The sequence below is a fragment of the Bos grunniens genome, chromosome 29 (genome assembly GCF_055505025.1).
Source record: "Bos grunniens cultivar Pamir isolate PY7600 chromosome 29, Bosgru_T2T1.0, whole genome shotgun sequence".
Classification (NCBI taxonomy): Eukaryota; Metazoa; Chordata; class Mammalia; order Artiodactyla; family Bovidae; genus Bos; species Bos grunniens.
In genome coordinates, this window is record NC_141193.1 from 26,892,660 (window position 1) to 26,910,099 (window position 17,440).

The 17,440-nt window shown below is 45.7% G+C and overlaps 1 protein-coding gene and 1 long non-coding RNA gene across 9 annotated transcripts in view; one reads left to right on the forward strand and one right to left on the reverse strand.

The window, feature by feature from the left end:
• SLC6A5 (solute carrier family 6 member 5) overlaps window positions 1-16,951 on the forward strand; it is a 55,809-nt gene extending 38,858 nt beyond the window's left edge. For 5 of the 8 annotated variants that reach the window (XM_086385543.1, XM_086385545.1, XM_086385548.1 and 2 more), the window contains 3 exons: window positions 5,425-5,525; window positions 9,659-9,826; window positions 12,317-16,951. In XM_086385543.1, the coding sequence (XP_086241669.1) occupies window positions 5,425-5,525; window positions 9,659-9,826; window positions 12,317-12,472 (425 nt within the window). In that variant the 3' untranslated portion in view covers window positions 12,473-16,951. Of the gene's footprint in view, window positions 1-4,238; window positions 4,514-5,424; window positions 5,526-7,157; window positions 9,202-9,658; window positions 9,827-11,642; window positions 11,797-12,316 lie in introns of those variants that run through there. The other 3 variants (XR_015158059.1, XM_086385544.1, XM_086385546.1) reach the window with 3 other exon arrangements.
• On the reverse strand, window positions 9,409-10,683 carry LOC147342443 (uncharacterized). The gene is made up of 2 exons (XR_015158060.1): window positions 10,435-10,683; window positions 9,409-9,889 (listed from the first exon to the last, which is right to left on the reverse strand). It is a non-coding gene; the product is annotated as an uncharacterized LOC147342443 (long non-coding RNA).
• Window positions 16,952-17,440: the final 489 nt, after the last annotated feature.

Genomic DNA, 17,440 nt, shown 5'->3' on the forward strand with positions numbered 1-17,440 from the left:
GAGCCTGGTAGGCTGCAGTCCATGGGGTCTCTAAGAGTCTGACACAACTGAGCGACTTCACTTTCACTTTTCACTTTCATGCCTTGGAGAAGGAAATGGCAACCCACTCCAGTGCTGTAGCCTGGAGAATCCCAGGGACAACAGAGCCTGGTGGGCTGCCGTCTATGGGGTCACACAGAGTCAGACACGACTGAAGCGACTTAGCAGCAGCAGCAGCAGCAGCATCACCATAGCAATGAGCATCCTATAATCAGTGGGGCCATTCTCAAGAAGAATAGGAAAAATCAGCAGATGCCATCTTTGCCCTTCCTGGAGAGGTGTTTGTGCTTGGCTGGGGGGTGGGGTTGAGTCTCACGGGGTGACCTCTTGAGCCCCTCCTGTGTACCACCAGTCAGCACAAGCCAGTCCTATGGGGTTCAAGGCGGTGCTGACGTCCTTGTGCCTCACAGGGAGATCCCTAATATAGATAAGGCCTCTATAGTAAATACCAGGAGATATTTACTATAGAGGAAAAATGCCAAGTCAGAAGACCCATCTGTATTTCAAAACCAAAACGAGATGGTGAAAGGCAGGGTATCACTTGGATGCAGGGATGTGCTTAAGAGCCTTTTGCCTTTAATGTAATGGTTAACCTCTTGCCCATCAGGGCTTCAGCAGCTTCTTGCTTTAGTGAAAAATACATTAAAATGGAGGGCAATGGGCAGTCAAGATATAAAAAGGAAACCTCTCAAGTAAAAACTGGGTGCCCTAGAAACAGGAAAATACTGCAGTCATTGTTGGGCATTGGCAGAAGAAGAATTTATCTCAGCTGGAGCTTACATCCCCACTGCAGAGAGAGTTTAGCTTCTGGCCAGAGAAGCGGGAAGGCATGCCAGCTGTCCTGATGGCATCAGAGGCCAAACTGCCAGCACTTTGGGCTGATTCGACAGCCTCAGGCCTGCAGTGACGCTGTGACTGAAGACTCGCATTTAGGCTAAGGCTTCAAAGAGCTTCCTACCTGAGCAGAGAGTGGCTGAAACCCGGCCAGTCTGCCACAGTGAATCCTAACTTTTTGCCCAGATACCAAAGGCGTTACTGTGGAGAGGCCTCTGGGGCTCTCTTTTGGAAACTCGAGCCCTTGTGGGTCCACACATAAGCTGAAGTCGCCAGATGGTCTGTTGGCAAAGTCAGGAAGGCACTTCATTGTGGCACCGGTCCACGTGTAGGTAGCCATCTCGTTGATCTCCTCCGCTGTCTGTAGCCTCCCTGATATTGCCCACAAAAGGCACATTTGCATGATTGTTTCCAATAAAACAGGGTTGTTCAGTGTGGTTTACAAGCATCCATTAAAACAGAAACCTTTGAATATTTCTGTTTTTAGGACTTAATATCTCTCTCCCAACCCTCATATAAATCTGCCGGTAGATTTTTTGGTTCCGAAGGAAAAAGTAAATCCCGAGTGCTTTTTTCCCTAGGGGGATCACCCAGACAATTACCTGGGCTCTAGAAGGCTGGTGCTGAGCCAGCTCCCAGGACTAGGTGGACTCTGTGCTAAGCTCAGGTTGAACTTGACTCCTGTATTGTCACATGTGGGTGTGATCCTCTGATTTGGACCTGGAGGGAATTCTAAGAAGGGAATCTTAGAAGAAATATTTGAAGCTAGCATCATTGTCAGAAGTGAAAGGAAAAGCTTGCACAAACATATAATGTATGCTCCAGATGACAGTAGATTCTTGATTGAGATGATGAGCCCCCAAACAAATGCAGGTTAGTGTGAGGAAGTTCAACATGAAGCCATGAAGAAAGGAAATGAACCTGACTGATTTGGTCCCCTTCCATCCTGGCTGCTGAATCTGAAAAAGAAGCAGACAAATTGCAGAGATTTGTATTTTCTTCTCGGTTCTAATGATCTCTAGAGTCTAGATTCTAGAGGTTGCCATTCAAACATTTAAAATACATTGGGTACAATTTTCAAGTTTTATCTTTAGAACAAAAGAGCTGATTCAGGCTCTCAAAGCAATGCTCTTCAAAGGCCAATATCCGGATTTGTGGTAGCTAGAAAAGTGCAACTCCCCAAGTTTGGTGTAGGAACAATCTCTTTAACAGACTTTTACCTAATAGAGTCGCTTTGTAAAAGTGATTTGTACTCTGCTGAGAGCCAATACAGGGAGTTCCTTGATGAAGAAACCATGGCATTAACCTGCTGCCACAGAGCCCTCGTGCCTGGTAATCTGCTTGGCTCTCCACTGTGCGTTTCCCGCAAATCACAATGTGCTCCGTCGTCTTGATCTGTTTCCTTCCACATCGGTCAGTGACTTGTTTTACATCCCACGCGCACTCTGTCTTTCTCTCCGTGCTTGTGAGGGATGTTAGTTCCAGCAGGCAATGACTCCTACCTGGCTGGGAGCCCTAAGGCTGCCCAGAGATAAAGGAGGGCCAGACTGACCAGAAAAGGACTTGAGAAGATGGCATTTCAGAAGAAAAAGGACGTAAATGAAAACAAGGACTGAGGCTTAGTATTGAGCTTACTGCTAACCAAGGCAGGGAAAATCTAAGCCCACACAAAGGATTTTGGCTCCAAAGGATGCAGCCGAAACATCACATTAACTGTAAGAGAATAATTGGAGGTACACACAGGGCCGGAGACCTAATTTGTGAGACCGAGGGCAAAATGAAAATCTGGAACCCCATGTTAAAAATTGTTCAAGATGGCAACAGGAGACCGTTAATCCAGGGGTGTCAGAGCGTGAATCCAGGGGAGTCACCCTTCTCAGCACCAGTCCACACCACAAGGACAGCAGTCCCTGGAAGACCATACTCAGACCAAAGGCAAGGGTGTGGTTCATGAAGACAAAGGCCACAAAGCTGCGCAGGCAAAAGTGATTGGTTGGTGAGGCAGGTCCTTGACTAACAGTTCAGGATTGGTTGGTTATATGGAGCTTGTGGTAGCCCCTTTCTGGGCACCAGGTCTGCGTGTCTGAGTCTAAAACAGTAGCTATGAGTTCACCGCTGTTTTTATTTCCTGCTGTTTTTCTGCTAGCTCAGGGAGAAGCTGTTGCTCTGATCCCTTTGCAGCTCTCTTACCCCTCCAGGTTCAAGGTCATGCAGCAGGCAGATCTCTATGCACAAGCTCCTGGCTCCAAGATCAGTTCCTCTAGCGTTAGCCTTGATGAGGGATTTGGACAAGTGGGAAGGATAGAGCAGGCAGAGGAAGCCATAGGAACAAAGGCCTAGCCACTGACTCAGTAAGGGACTTTGGTGGGGGCTTGGGCATGAGTCAGGGTGCGGGTGGGCTGTGCTGGGTGGGGACCAGAACGGATAGGGGATGGAGGGATTGGAGAGCCTGACTCAGGGATGAGCAAGAGGCAGGAGGCTTGCCTGGCAGCTCCCACTGGTGCCCTTGGGAAGCATCTGCCGGGCCACGCTGGCAGATCAGGCTGATCCATCACAGGACCTGAAGTGGAGCCTGTTGGAGCAGGCGTCCAAAGCCGTCACAGGAAGGGAGGAAGCTGACTTTCCAGGGCTTGTGCTAACTCTGGAACCAAGTCATCTCGCTCAGTTCCGGGGCTGCTCCTGGGCATCGAACTGCCTCCTGCTGAAACTGGGCACCCACCGTCCACCCACTCCTGCAGTCTGGACCCAGCTCTCCGTCCCCTCTGGGGGAACCTGAGCACGTCTCCTCCCACCCCTAGGAGGCTGTCTCTGTGCATCTTCCTCAGTCTAACCTTGACCACATCAGTTTCCCTAGGCAAGCTGCACACCACTACCTCCTTGGAGAATGGTTTAATGGAGAAGAAGGGTCTGCTAACAGGGTTGATACCGAAAACAGAAGATTTTAGAGTCTTTTCTGTTTTGAAGAACTGAGTCCCACTTTTAGGATTTCACGTGGGTTTCTGAGGTCCTTATCTTTTTTTTAAAATTATTTTTAATTGGAGGATAATTGCTGTACAATGTTGCATTGGTTTCTGCCATATAGCAACGTGAGTCAGCCATAGGGATACATGTGTCCCCATCCCCACCCACCCCTCCAGGCTGTCACAGGGCACCAGGCTGAGCTCGCTGGTCACACAGTGAACCCCGACCGTTTCACACATGGGGATGCGTGCGTTTCACCGCTACGCTCTCCATTCATCCCACCCCTTCTTCTCACTTCTGTTCTCTATGTCTGCGTCTCTATTCTGCCCTGCAAATAGGGTCACCTGAGGTCCTCATCTTTAACTCTCATCTCTTTTTTGGTTCTAACCCTCACTTACGTCCAGAGGGTCTAGCGTCCAGAGGCCAGTCATTGAAGGAGTTGATGACGGGAAACGAGACACAAGCAAACCCGACGATGGTCAGAGAGCTGCTCCAAGTGTGCAGTTCTTGCCTGCGGTGGCCCATTATTTGGGGCTGCCAGTCGGAACTGCCGACTGTGAAGGGGCTCAGACTCAGGGCCCTTTCACATCTCTTCAGCATGGCAACCCCCCAGTTCTGAGACAGCCTCGCTTCTGGTGAGCTCAGGAAACAATACAAGAAACTGCTTCCTCCTCAAAAATTCTCTGTGGCTTTTCTTTTCAAAGAGTGGATGCTGGTTGTTTGGGGCCCCGAGAAAAACTCTCGTCTGCTTTTTACTTTACATAGTTATGTTGATCAGTGACCAAGAAGACCACAATCCTTTGAGTTTCAACAAAGTGGGTGATAGCCATGTGGAAGTCACACTGCTTCTTGCCTGCCCTTATCATCTTCCATGGAGCAGAGATAAATTGACTCATGGAAGAGTACCCTTGGGAGTAAGTGCAGGTCCCTCAGTTGTGTCTGACTCTTTGTGACCCCATGGACTATACAGTCCATGGAATTTTCCAGGCCAGAATACTGGAGTGGGTAGCCATTCCATTATACAGGGGATCTTCCCAACCCAGGGATCAAACCCAGGTCTCCCGCATTGTGGGTGGATTCTTTACCAGCTGAGCCACCAGGGAAGCCCATCCTTGGGAGGGTGGGGGATAAAAAGCAACATACAGTGAGTCTCCTTTGAAATCCCAAGGCTTTCATCAGACACTGTGCTTATTGATCATGATTGTAGTTGGGTTTGCCAGACTTGGTTGCTGAACCCATGAACCCACCTGCGAAAACAGCCACACAGGTGACTGTGTCAGATTGTGGCAGCGTGGAGATGCCTGGGTTAGGCTGGGATGGAGCTTCCTAACTGGCCCCGTGGGGTGACATCTCACGTTGAACTTCACTGCAGAGAGTGTTTGCCATCTATTTAAACATTCCATTTGCCTTCATCTTCCCAGCAGTGAGTCACTTGTCTGATGGTTTCCTACATAATAGGGGTCATGTTGACAGCAAGAGGGGGCCATCCCAGCCAATGACACGCGAGTGAGGGGCGCTCCTGCAGTCCCCTGCCCCATCTCACCCCCTGCCACTGCACCTCATGGTCCATCTCTGTTTATCTCTTTGCAGGCTTGCAAAGGTTCTGTGAAGACATCGAGATGATGATTGGATTCCAGCCAAACATTTTCTGGAAAGTCTGCTGGGCCTTTGTGACTCCGACCATTTTAACTGTAAGGACTGCATGCTTTATCGTGCCAGCAGCCCCTTGCATGCATATGTGATGCTTCATGTTGAACAAGACATGTGCCTACATACAGATGAGCCTGGGGAGCTGGTAGGATGGATATTATTCCTGTCTTTCAGCTGAGGGAACTGAAACTCAAAGAGGTGAAGCACTCTGCCCAAAGGTGCAAGGCTGATGGAGGGTGGAGGGCAGAGCTAGGACTCATGCTTGGTTTGGAGCATCCCTCGGGAACATTTCCCACTGTATCAGTCTGCCTCGTGTGATCACAGTTCCCGCATGCTAACCACGGTCCACTCTTTGTGCACAGTGTTTTTTACGTACCATCTCATCTCTCCCCTACAGGAGTTCTGTGGGGTTAGTAGTATAATTATCTCCATTTTACAGAGGAGGAAGCTGTTACCCAGAGCTTATGCAACTTGCCTAGGATTGTAGAATTATGAATTGTAATAACAGCCTAGGTTTCAACCCAGGCAGTCTGTCTCTAGAACTTTTAAACACTGCTCAACACAGCCACTATACATCTAATATGTATAGCAGAAGTTAGACTTTTATTGTTCATTTTTATTGCTTTTGAGGATTATCTTATCATCCTCAAGTGTGATGATGACATTTTAAGATCATCTGACATTCATCTTCTTAAAGATCAGAGCCCTTCCTATACCAGTAAATCTGCATAGGGACTCACATGCACATCCTGTCACCTGCTCCTTTATTGTGGCTTAGCTTCTGGCTTTGCCTCCATCCACTCTCTAAGCACAGTAATTGACAAGAGACATTGTCTTTCTTCCTCCCTGGCTTGTGGTCAAAGGCTGCAGGAAGCTGGCTGAAGTTCCTGCTGATCCCAGAAGGTGGCACTAGAAACCAGATTAAGACCCTTGTTTCGCTGCTCCGTAACAGCTTCTTTAAAGGAACATGACAGCTAAACAGTAAAGAAAACAGATATTTTCCTTAAAAAAAAAAACCAAAAAACCCCCCAAAAAACAAAAAACACCCCCAAAACTGGCACAAAGTGAGTTTTAATCAAAACATCTCCATTTCTTTCGGAAAAAGAAGTTTAGACAGAAAAAACATTCAGTATTTCCCTCCCTCGGCATTGACAGGAGACATTATTTAGAAGCCACATCTGTGTGCACATCTGTATCTGATATCACCTATCAGAGGCTGCAGTTTGTCTGAGAAGTCCCACCAGACCGGGGACATGAGAGTTGAAAAGGATTAAGATAGATTTTTCAGTTTCTTGAATTCAGGACCGACGTTTTAGCCATCTACCGAGGAAAACAGGAGACGCCCCCGCCCCCCTCCCCCTCTGCTGGGTCCGCCTCTGCTGTTTTCCCGATCTCTGCTGAGCTTCGCCAGATCCTCCTGTTACTACTACACACGTTTTATTCTTGGGTGAAATCAAAGTTAGAATCTGTCCCAGATTCTTTCGACCTTTGCTTCCTGTCTTAGAACAGATTAAGCTTCAAAGAACCTTACTCTAGTCTGCAGAAACGTATCACATAGTGATAATCAACACGAGGACTTGTGGGGCTCTAGCATCAGGCAGCCTCTTTAGGAACATTGTCTTTTAAGCTCCCGACCTCCCTGCTTGCTGGGTGATTCTTTCCTCACTTTACAGATGCCTGTGCTGAGGCTTGGAGAGACTGAGGAGCTTGCCTGAGGCCACAGAGCTTGCAGGGGGCAGAATAAGAATCGAATCCAAGGCTATCTAGGCTTCAAGATAATACCTGTCTAACACACTTGTAATATATTTCTGAAAGCCTAGTTGGTTTCATCTCCAAGTGGAGTTTGGCCAATTCTGGATTACAATCATCCCAATCTTTAGGAGCAGAATTTCAGAGAAAAGGGATAATGGGGACTGGCTGTGTTTTTTGAGAAAGTGTCTCAACTGGGCTGTGCTTTACTCAGTTTCCATTATAAAACTCTCCACAGAAGCCTGTGGCAAGGTCCCAGAAAATATTTTCCGCCAAATCCTCCTTCTGTGTTTGGGAGCTAGAGACAAGAAGAAGTGGTCAGTTCCATCATTGGCATCACCTTCTGCTGCCATCAGCTGAATGTCAGGTGGACCTGGCTCCATGGCTAAATTATCCTTTCTCATGGCCAGGTTCATCTGAGAGCAGGGTTTTATCAAAGCTGATTTGGCAGGGTGAAATCGATGGCAAGAACAAGTTTACACAGATAAATTTGATCTGATACCTGTGTAACAGGAAATGGTATCAGAGGAGCAAGCCTAACGCTTCCTCTTTGGCCATTTGCCCTTCTGTAATATGGTTATCTTGTAGGAGACTAGACTGAGCTGAGATTATGGGTTTCAATGACTTCAAAACCCCTGAAATAAAAATTGATCATTTTTATATGTGCCTTCATGAATTTATAGAGCTATAAATATTCTGCATGCAATTATTGTATACATAGGCAGAACATGTTACTGACTTAGGCACACATAAGCAGAGGTATTGCTATTTATATAGTAAATGAAATGGAGCAACTTACCATAATTACATTAAGCCCTATTTCCAACAGACTTGTTAATAAAGCTTATAACTCTAGGGGCAAATGTTCTAAAGGGGGCCTAGAGTAGATATATCTCTTATAGGAGCAGTATCTTCAACCATTGTCTTCAGGCTCTTGCTGCTTTGAATCCATATATTGAATTACTATTGCATTGGAATAATCACTTGCCCCGGCAGCCCGGGCTTTGCAGCAATCATAAAGATGCCTTACATTTGTATAATGCTTCCCACTTTTCCAGAATACTTCCATGTATTATCTTTCCTGACGTAATTCCCCTCAATCATTTTCAGGCAATTCTTTTACTGCTTAAGATAGAACAAGAGAGGTGAGGAGGAGTGAGGAAGTAGGCGGGTGCATTGTTCTAGGCGGAGGCTGCCGAAGGTGGGTTGAAAACAGGGGAGCACTCCATTTCCTGAGAGCAGTGCTCCCTCCCCCAACACAGCCATGAAGACCCCTCTTCTGTGTTTCCTGGTGTCTCGTTTTCCCAACATATCTGTTCCTTTGCAGCTGCTCTAACCAAGTTTTCAGAGGTTTCTCATCACTGTTGTCTGCCAAAGTGAGTGGTGAGGGGGCATCAAGGGCTGAAAATGCATCATGACCTCTCTTAAAAGTGGAGGGGGCGGTCCTTCCCTGGTGGTCCAGTGGCTAAGACTCCATGCTCCCAATGAAGGGGGCCGGGGTTTGATCCCTGGCCTGGGAACTAGATCCCATATGCTGCAACTCAGAGTTCACTTGCTGCAACTAAAGATCTCACGAGACACAGCTAGGACCCAGCTCAGCCAGATAAACAAACATTTTTTGAAAAAACCAACAACAAAAAAGGGAGAGGGGTCCCCTGAGTAAATAGCAGACTGTTTCCAGAAAACCGCTGTGTTGTCCACCCTGTGTAAAATGGATCTGTTTTATAGCAGAGAAGTCTGAGACACAGGGGTCCCTCGGCTAGTTAGTGGTAGAGCTGAGATTAGCCCGTCCCCAGCTCGCTGTTTGGTGGCAAGGCCCATCCACCTTATGTCATTTTAGGGGGGTGGGGCCGCCCCTCTTTGTCCCACCGCTGATTATAGCACCAAACTTCCTGCTCAGCCACTGCTCGCGGACCACTTAGCCAGCTGTAGAGGCAGCTCCTGGAGATGGCCCTTTCCCCATTCAAGGTGAAAGCAGAGTAGATTCAATTAGTTTTTCACATTAACCTAGTGGATTTTCCCCTTATAACTCAGGCTTGATTATCAGTTATAGAAAGCAGAGACAGCTCCTTGAAAACACTCACCATCCCCTCTCCCACGTCCACCCCTCAGTCACCCTGGTGTACATCCTTTAAATTCATCCTCTCAGCCCCTCTGAGTGTATAGACACCCACATGCATCGCTGAATTTTTAATTTTTGTACTTGTGATGGCAAGTACAGCTTCAGCACCTCAGTGCGTGTCAGTTCATCTCTGAAATCCAGTTCTTTTGCTTGGAAAATGTAGTAATAATACTTCCTTTACAGGATCATCACGGGGGGAAAATGAGATAATAGCAGTCAGCTCATGGCAGGGGTCTGACACGTGACTGTTGAGGGCTTACTCACATCCCCACCGTAACATGTGCGTTTCTCTTTGCTTCCCAGTTTATCCTTTGCTTCAGCTTCTACCAGTGGGAGCCCATGACCTATGGCTCTTACCGCTACCCTAACTGGTCCATGGTGCTCGGATGGCTCATGCTTGCCTGCTCCGTTATCTGGATCCCGATTATGTTTGTGATAAAAATGCATCTGGCTCCTGGCAGATTTATTGAGGTAATTGTATCAGCTCCTACGCCTGCCGTTCCCTCCCAGGGGAGAAGCTCTGAGAGCTCTGTGCTTTAAAAAAAACAAAACAAAACAAAACAGAAGATTTGGTAAACTTACTCTAGCGGGAGACTGGGTGATTAAGTGGTTACAGTTGCTATCGTTTCTATTAAACCTGTTTTTATTATGTGTTATTCCTCGAATGGAGGGGCTCCGCCAATCTGCAGGCCGAGCTGTTATTGTGTTCTTCTGCAGAGCAGTGACGGCTCCGAAGAATAAGTGATCAGGTTGTCTTCTCTCTCCGTGAGCTCCCTCCTCCTCTCCCCTCACCCAGAGTTTAAATCCCAGTGTTTGGTTGTTAACCACACAGTAGATCGCCCCTTTCCTGATGTTTCTGTCTGTCGGAGGCACCTCCCCCTCCAAACACCTATTACCAGTTACATTTAAAATCACTAGGCTTAGCCGAGGGATCCAAGCTGATTAACGTGTCACGCAGAATGTAACATCCCCGTAGAACGTAATGAAAGGTCCGGGGCACGGCTGGTATGAGGTGATGCCTATCTTACTTAGTCCCTTGCTGGACTCATTTCCCATTCCTCATGCAAAAAACTCCCTACCTCACTCCAGAGAGGATGGTAAGGGGACAGCCACTTGCTGAGCCACCGGTGAAGTGTGGTCAGGCTTTTGTTATTCCGAGAAATCAAGTGCTCAGACGTGCTAGGAAGCGATCAGTGCTGCCTTGTCTTGGAGGTCCAGCGGGCTGCTGGTTCGGACCAGATCGGTGCTACTCAGGGCCTGGCCCAAGGACCAGCACCACCTGGGGGCTTGAAAGTAGAAGTGCAGGTGTTAGTCCCTCAGTCACGTCTGACTCTTTGTGACGCCATGGACTGTATGTAGGCTCCTCTGTCCGTGGAATTCTCCATGCAAGATTACAGGAGTGGGTTGCCATTCCCTTCTTCAGCCGATCTTCCCGTCCCAGGGATTGAACTCAGGTCTCCCATGTTGCAGGCAGATTCTTTACCATCTGAGCTACCAGGGAAGCCTGGGAGCTTCCTGGAAATGCAAATAATCAGGCTCCAACTTTGCTTCGCTGAACCAGAATCTTGGGGATGTGGGACTCTGGTGGCCATAGTTTAACAAGCCCCCAGGTGATTCTGATGCGAATTCAAGCCTGAGAGGCACTGGATGAGAACGAGGTGAAGAAACACATGTGCAGATGCGGGTAGTGAGGAACAGCTGCGTGGGGCTTGCTCTCCATCAGCCAGATTGAGGAAGAGAGCGCCCTGGAGCATCTCACATGGGTTCAGAAGGGGAACAGCAGATGGGAAGAGAGCACATGAGTGAATGGGCTACATGAATGGGCAGGTGATGAGGAGGTAGGCTTTGTTTTTCTTGGACTAAAGATGGAGGCAGAGTTGGCAGAGAGATGCAGGAGTCTTCTTACTGAAGCAGTGGTCCAGGTTCCATCCTCAGGCAATTCTGCCTGTTGTCTCCTTAAGGTGCATTGACACAGTCCCCTCCCCGCCAAGGATGGCTTGCTCTAGCCTTAGACGGACGCCCACTCCCTGACCCAGTAACCTCCTTCCTTCTGAACAGAAGCTGTGTTAGCCTCTGCTACTCTTGTCTTAGGCTGAAATCCTCTAAATTGATGAGTTGGCAATATAAATTTATTATGGTTAATTTGGGACACAAAGGTTGCAAACTGATGATTACGGGGGAGATTAAACTAACAGCTATAAGAAGCAGCTTCTTTTTAATAGGTAATAAACACATCATTGTTCCCTCTGATGTAGTCAGAAATCTGCCTTCTTTTTCCTTATTCTAGAAAATGTTCCGGTCAAATTATGTTTTACCTGAAACGTCAGTTGAAGGATAAGAGACATTCCCATTGTTTTTAGCTCGCCTGCAAGAACCCACACTTTTGAACCAAGTCAGAAGTGTATATTTTTGTCAACAGATAATTAAAATCTTTGCTCACTCTTGGCAGTGTATCTTTGGGGTTGAGGTTTTTTTTTTTCCTGGCCATTTATATACTTTTGGGAAATATGCTAAATAAAATCCAATTATTTTGATGTAACAACTCACTGTTGAGACTAGAACAAAGTAATTGAGTACATGTCCTTTGCAGACTGTGTTTGGCAGTAGAGAGAGCAGCTTGTGGATCCTCTCCATTTGGAGGGAAAAAATGTATAATTAGAATCTGGGTTCTTTATCTTCTATTAATCTTGTGCACAGCAAACCCTGAGCAACTGTAATATTGCTTGCAGGGTAATGTGAATAATTTCAGGTGAACTAAACTAAGTTTCCTCTGTAACGCATTCCTGGCCTTGTTCATTAATGGGGCTGGTCTTCCTAACTGCTTCTCCTGGTTGAGGACCTCTTGGTTCCAGGAGGTGTTCTGGCAAATGTGGTCACATGCAGTTTGCGGGTGGGTGAGTGGTGTCTGGGGAAAAGGGTGCTTTGCTTCTGTGACTCTGTGTGTCTTTGGCTTCTTTGCAGAGGCTGAAGTTGGTGTGCTCGCCGCAGCCGGACTGGGGTCCCTTCTTAGCTCAGCACCGTGGGGAGCGTTACAAGAACATGATCGACCCCTTGGGGACCTCTTCGCTGGGACTCAAACTGCCAGTGAAGGATCTGGAACTAGGCACCCAGTGCTAGTCTGATGGCATGGGATGGCCCAGACTTGATTGTCTTTCTCCTCTCTGCCTTTCCTGGATGCTTTCCCCAGCTGTTTTCCCATTTTTTGTCTTCCTTCTCCCCACGTCTCGGTTCATACCCGTGCATGAGAGCGATGACTTAGAAAAGTAGGACATAGTGTTGCATGCTGCAGCCAAGAGCTGGACGGAGCTTGGTTTGCCCGTGTCCACGCTGTCAGCTTCCAGTGGGGTTTACCTCACAGGCTCAAATCCACGAGGGGAGCGCCTCCCAGTGAAGTCACACGTAGGTGTTTGTGAGTTGGTCAGTAGAGAAGCATCCCCTGTGATTGTCACCGGTGGGGCCAGTCAGGCTGATGCAGGATAACCAGACGGTTGGTTTGCACTCATCTGAGCCATGTCGTGGTTTCGTTCAGACCCACAAAGTTCAGGACAGGGTGTCTTTGGAGGGTTGGCAGTGGTCAGAAAATGTTTGCAAGTAAGAAGAGGCTGGTGGATTCAGACACCGCCAAGGTGATGAAGTTCCCATTTCCATTAACTGGGGCTCTGTTTCCATCATTTGGACCAACTATCTCACGTACGCCGAGGACTCACATGCTTTCTCTCTGCAAGCTGAGAACCTCAATGACGAGTCGGCTCTATTCCCTCAGTTGGTTTTTTTTTTAATGACCATGGTTGTGAATTCTTTGGGTCCTTTCCTCTACCTCTGCTTCATATTATTTGTGCCCGATATCATACGTTCATACCCGAGTGCCCTTCTGGTTTCTCCATAAGTCGAGCACCATGGTCCAGTGGCACCGTCCCGTATGTCTTCTCTTCCAGATGTCTTTCTACGAGCTGTAGTTACTTTGTCTCTCAGCCTCTGGGAAACTGAGACTTGCCCTGGTTCTGTCTATGTGTTATATATATCAGACACAAACTCTCGAAAGACAGATAATATCTCAGTTTTTACTCTTCACTTTTTCACGCACAGTCAATGCCAATTGTAGCCATTGAATCAAAGAAGTAGAGAGTTGAAGAGAAAGCAACCATAATACTCACTGCACTTTTTAGGTCACTGCAGGTACAGAAGTTTCTGATACATGCAGGTTAGGTAAGTAGCAAGTGAGCCAATTAGAGCTATTGATTTTAAGACTACACTTAGCTGATACCATTTGAAGAGTTCCCAATTCACAGTACTCATAATCAGACTCTAATGAGAGCGGATCATATGTCTACAGAGATTGGTGAAGCTGTAGCCTCTATTATCTTCTTGTATCCTGAACATGCATATATGAGATTTTAAAAATGTGGTAAGTGTTCATATAGTGTGTACTTGTAATGGTGTTTTCTGTCCTTATAAATATCTTATGAATCACTGTAGAGATGGTGAGTATAGTGTAGTATAGTCTTTTTTTCCCCCCCTTCTAGTAATAATATCTAAACTTTAAATTGTTTCCTTAGGGGAGACCATTGCAATCATTTTCTTATTTGTTTGTCTTCATATTACAGGGTCTCAGGCAAAGTTTTCAGTTCAAATCTTGTATATTGATGTGACATTTTCATCTTTTCAACAGTAACGAAACCCAACAACAGACCTTAAAGTAATACTTTTTAAAAAATAATTTCATTTGTTAAAGAAAAAAAAAACTCAGCTCATCTTACTGAGCTCTTTCTTTTCTGGGGCAGATATCATTGTCATTTGCCATGTGAACTTCAGGTTTTGAAGAGTAGTCTGTGGAAACTTTCAAAAAAGGAAATGCAGATGGGTTTCGAACTCTAGGTTTTTCATCACTTCTGTTTTCAAGGCGTGTTTGTTCTTCCTCCTCCTGTTCCCTTTTTCTGCTTACTTACCTCCCAAAGCTAGAACTTACTGGAATCCATCACAGAGACTAAACCCTAAGCTTCCCTTAGACTTAGCTTTAGGAAACTGAGCCGTGACCTTCCTGTCCCAGTGTTTCCATAGCGACCTGTCCAGCGTTAACATTGGTTTCCTTGAGAAAGCCATATTGAAAAGAAGTCCCGAGGGCTCTAGCAGATCCTGCACGGTGGTACCGAAAATTAGCCTCTCCCCTTGGTATCCGACGGGGTGGGAGAGGAAGGGAGGACTAGCTTTGGTTTGGAAAGGATCTGCAGCCTTTCCAATTTGAACATTGAAGAAAATCACTGAACTCAATTAGCATCCTCCCGTGGGAACGATGGGTTTGCAAAAGGATGCGTGGTTTCTGGCTTTCCTCTCTTGCCTCTTGGCTAAAGTTTGAGTCGGATGCTGGATGCCAACCCAATTTCTGTTAATTATTGCTGTTGTGATTGAAGAGGGGGTGAGGTAAACTCATGGATGCTGCCAGATTTGTTTTGTACACACCGCAAGTTCGATTCATTGTGACAACGCGGACAGCCTCATTAACTAGTGCGTTTTGTACTTGGGGCAGGACAAATTCATTACAATTTGTCCAGTTAAGACCCAGGGGCTGTTCCCTGAGTAATTGGGTTTTTTTGTGTGTGTCTATCTGTGTTTTTAACTGTTTTCCTACCGTGTCCAAGTTTCATGTACAGTGTCCTTAAAGGTGGAAGGTTCTAAGCTTACCTGGGAATGGTTACCTTGTGAGTTTAGTTTTGTCTCTTTCTACAGTCGTGTTTAACTTTCGAGGCTTTCCTTGCCAGAGCCGAGTTCGGTATCTGAGTTGTCTCCGCTCATGGCCAGTCTGCTCCTGCAGTACCTCCCCTGGACTTGGCTGGGACTCTGAAATGCATATGACCAGGTGGATGTTTCCATGCTATTGAAATGCACTGTCAAGCGGATGGAAAAAAATGAATGAATACAAATGAAATGAACAGCATTGTCATAAAGCGCCACTTGAGAGTTCCCCTTCAAATGGAGGCAAAAACTGAGTTGCTGAGGAAAGGCTTGTTTTGGCTCACTGTGCAGAATGGTGGGGTGTTTTCTACTTGTGAAATTGTTTCCTAATACCAACAAATGCCAGAAACCCATTCCAAAAAAAAAAAAAGCCATATGTTAAAAACAGTAACCCTGTAATATCCTTAAAGGAGAAAAATATGTGTATGTCTTAACAATTGGTGTTGTGACTTCTTATGCATTTATTTGTCTTGTGTATTAGTAACTTTTAATCTCCTTAAGGCTGTGTGTTTGTCATGTACAAATGTGTCCAGTCTGGTCTCTCTTCTCTTTCTCTCTCATATTTATTTATTGCATGAAATCTGTGGTCAATGCAAAATCTCGATGACCTCAACGTCTTTGAAATTTCCACTGTGTCTTTAATAGGTCAGAAATGGAGTCAACTTGTATTTCAGTGAGCGGCACTTTAAAAGGACATTGACCACAATGACCTGGAAATGGATAAGACTTGGGTTGTCTTTGCTAAGGTTGCACTGGAGTTGAGTTTTCCTTTAAGTTCTAATTCTGTTATCTCTATGTGCCTCGTGCTTCTGATACACTTGACCTGTCAGCATGGTTTTCCCATGCCTAAAACTAAAATTTTTTTCTTTTCTCTTTGTTCCCTTGGCCATTGGTCATCATTCTTTTCACCAGAGACTTGCACAATAACTATTGCTTCATGTAAGTGTGATGGCAAGATCCTGCTGCTGCTACTTGGATTTGGGTCTATGACACACTTCTGCAGGCTGGGTGGTAGGTCCTCTTGCAGAGAAAACAGACCAAGGCCAGCGAATGAGTGTCACCTCTGTTTCCTCTTGGGTATTGTGTAGGAAACCTCCAGGCTGGGAGCACACATTTGGATGATCGAATCTTAATGGTGATTTCTCTGCAAAGTGGTCTGAGGATTTGCAAAAGTAAAGCTATCGTTCCTGGATTTTGCTTCAACTGTACAGAAAGCCCAAGTGATTTTGAATTGTGGTCTCTGCTTTGGTCACCTCTGAGCAGCCTGCAGCCAAAGAGAAAGTGTTCTCAGATTGGGTATTCATCACCCTCAAGAGGGAGCAGTGGCTTGATTTGCCTGCCATGGCTTAAATACATCTTCAGGTAACCATTTGCCTTATAGGTGTATTTTATTGTTAGGATGATACTTAGTAACTGACTAGGAACTGTTTTGTGTCTCATTTTTTGGGTCTTTTTTTTGCACTTTATATGGACCTATCATGGGGTAGGTTTATTCTTTAACTGCGTACTTGGCTATTGTCCTTAATGCAGGCCTCTTATGTTGTCCTGTCGCCTATGAATAAAGATATGTTCCCTAATCAGGTCCTTATATTTTTTCATTAACTGTACATGAAGAAAATATATTACATTATAAATGATGCATCATATATATATATATATCTTATAGAGTACATATTATATACTGTGCATTATTCATTTAAGAAGTCATTATTCTTGAGGCCCTACCTCAAATTTTGTATTTATGTGTACAAATGCAATTTATGGTATTATATATTTGCCTATTATATACTGATATAAATTAGAATTTATCCGAATAATGTATGAATTGACAAACCCCTAAATAAATGTCAGTGTTTAAAAATCTAATTGCTACAGAATTGTGTCTTTTTCAAACCCGCTCCCACATTCTTTCTTTCGTAACAAATGGCCTTCAGGTATTCCCAGGATTGATCTGTTTTGTTGGGAGAAACCTGGAACAGAAATGGAAAACTGCCCTCCTGGGAAAATGAGATATTGCACTGCTGCAGAAACAAATATCAATTAAATTGTTATATTCGGAGCCATCAGAATACACTATTGTTTGCTGAATTATTAATCACCCCTTCTGGGAAAGGCGAGAGAGGGAGGGAGAGAGGATCTGAGTGAATCTGAACAGAAGGACTGGGCAAGTTAAATCCTTGGGTATATTTTAATGACCACTTTGTCAGTCTTCAATTCAACTTTATTTCAATTCCTCAAACATTTATGTCGCTCCTCCACTGAGTTAGACCCCAGGCTACGCTGAATAAAAAATGAAACAGTCCCGGGGCTCATGGAACACAGAGCTAAGTAAAAAGACTACACATATTAAACCAG